Genomic DNA, 1,384 nt, shown 5'->3' with positions numbered 1-1,384 from the left:
ACTTACAATTAAAAAAAACTTACAGCGATACTCGAAGAACGTCTGTCGACGTACACCATCTGTCATTCCTCAGTTTTTTTAGAATGAGTTCGTTCAAACAATTCAATCAGTGTAGGCTCTCTCCTAAACTCATGTGTCTAAAAAAAAAAATGATATAAAATTAACCATATTAATAAAAAAAATTAAATATTAACAAATTAAATAAATTAAATTTCTCACCATTCGTCTTTTATGCTCTGCTGAAAATATAGAACCCCCAGTATGGCGGGAGGACCAGCCCCAAGGCCACCTGTCTCACTCAAACGGTTCAGCGATGCTTGTGCAGACCGTTTCTTGAAAGCTTCATCTTGTTCCCATTTCTGCATCCAGCTTTCCCAAACATCATCTAGCACAAAGATCGATTTTCCATTGCCATGCCACTTACGAATGTTGTCGATATATCGTTTCGCTGCTTTTTGTGCCCACTCTCTTCTCACTAATGCATCAATTGCAGGATCCCACTGAAAAATTTTCTGTAAAAAAAAAAAAAAGATTAAATAATTTAAACATTTCTACATTAATAGTTGAAATATATATATATATTATTAATTTGAATTTAATACCGCAAATTCATCCCAATACAAGCCCTTTGTCTCCGAAGGCACTTCTTTCCAAACATGACCTTCCTTATGAAGACGTTTCTTGAAGATTGTCGATATAATATGGGAGATATTTATTGTACGACAAAAGATGCTCCTGTATACAAATAATAAAAATTAGTATAAAAATTAATACATGTCATAATGTAAAAAAAATTAAAAAAATTAAAGTTACCCATCGCCATCTTACTCTATAACATGTAATGGTTCGGATGTAAAATGACTGGCAGTCGAATGAGATGATGGATGTACTGGTGACTCTGCAGGAAGGGTCGGTGAAGAAGCAACTGCAGGGGCAGCAACATGAGATGCTGATGGGAGGGAGGCTAGTGAAATATCCCCCGAAATATGTGGTGCTGTAGTAGATGAGGTGGAAGCAGCAGTAGACCCAGACGAGTTAGGTCTAGAATCACTGCGTCCTGCACGATATCGTCCTCTAACACATGTCATCTATATATATATATATATTATAACGAAAATGCCGTCAAAATTTTTTCCCGCCCATTTCCACTTTCTATTTCGATATTTTATTATATTTTATTTATTTTTTTCTTACCCAAAATGAAATTTTTATAAATCATTAATTAAATATAGGTTTGTGAAAAACGTGTAGTTCTTGAAACCTGTAGATGGTTTTTTTCATAATTAAATAGTGTTTGGAGAATGTATAAACATGTTGGTATATGAAGAGGTAAGATATAATCAATATTATTAATTTTTAAATATTAACATAAAATTTTAATTAA

At 33.2% G+C, this 1,384-nt stretch overlaps 1 protein-coding gene across 1 annotated transcript; it reads right to left on the bottom strand.

Moving 5' to 3' along the window:
- Nucleotides 1-215: 215 nt before the first annotated feature.
- On the bottom strand, nt 216-1,088 carry LOC127794086 (uncharacterized). Its single transcript, XM_052324978.1, has 3 exons — nt 829-1,088; nt 603-735; nt 216-512 (listed from the first exon to the last, which is right to left on the bottom strand). The coding sequence occupies exons 1-3, from the start codon at nt 1,086-1,088 to the stop codon at nt 216-218; spliced, it is 690 nt and encodes a 229-aa protein (XP_052180938.1).
- Between the last annotated feature and the right edge of the window lie 296 nt (nt 1,089-1,384).

This window comes from Diospyros lotus, chromosome 2, assembly GCF_014633365.1.
Source record: "Diospyros lotus cultivar Yz01 chromosome 2, ASM1463336v1, whole genome shotgun sequence".
NCBI lineage: Eukaryota > Viridiplantae > Streptophyta > Magnoliopsida > Ericales > Ebenaceae > Diospyros > Diospyros lotus.
The sequence above is the reverse complement of the archived record's forward strand: the minus strand, read 5'-3'. Positions and strand labels throughout refer to the sequence as shown.

Bases quoted from the DNA above. Each gene is read 5' to 3' on its own strand.
- LOC127794086 (XM_052324978.1), bottom strand. From the start codon at position 1,088: ATGACATGTGTTAGAGGACGATATCGTGCAGGACGCAGTGATTCTAGA. The intron at 736-828 runs GTAAGATGGCGA...ATTTGTATACAG, and splicing joins GAACCATTACATGTTATAGA to GAGCATCTTTTGTCGTACAA. The intron at 513-602 runs GTATTAAATTCA...TTTTTTTTACAG, and splicing joins TGTATTGGGATGAATTTGCG to AAAATTTTTCAGTGGGATCC.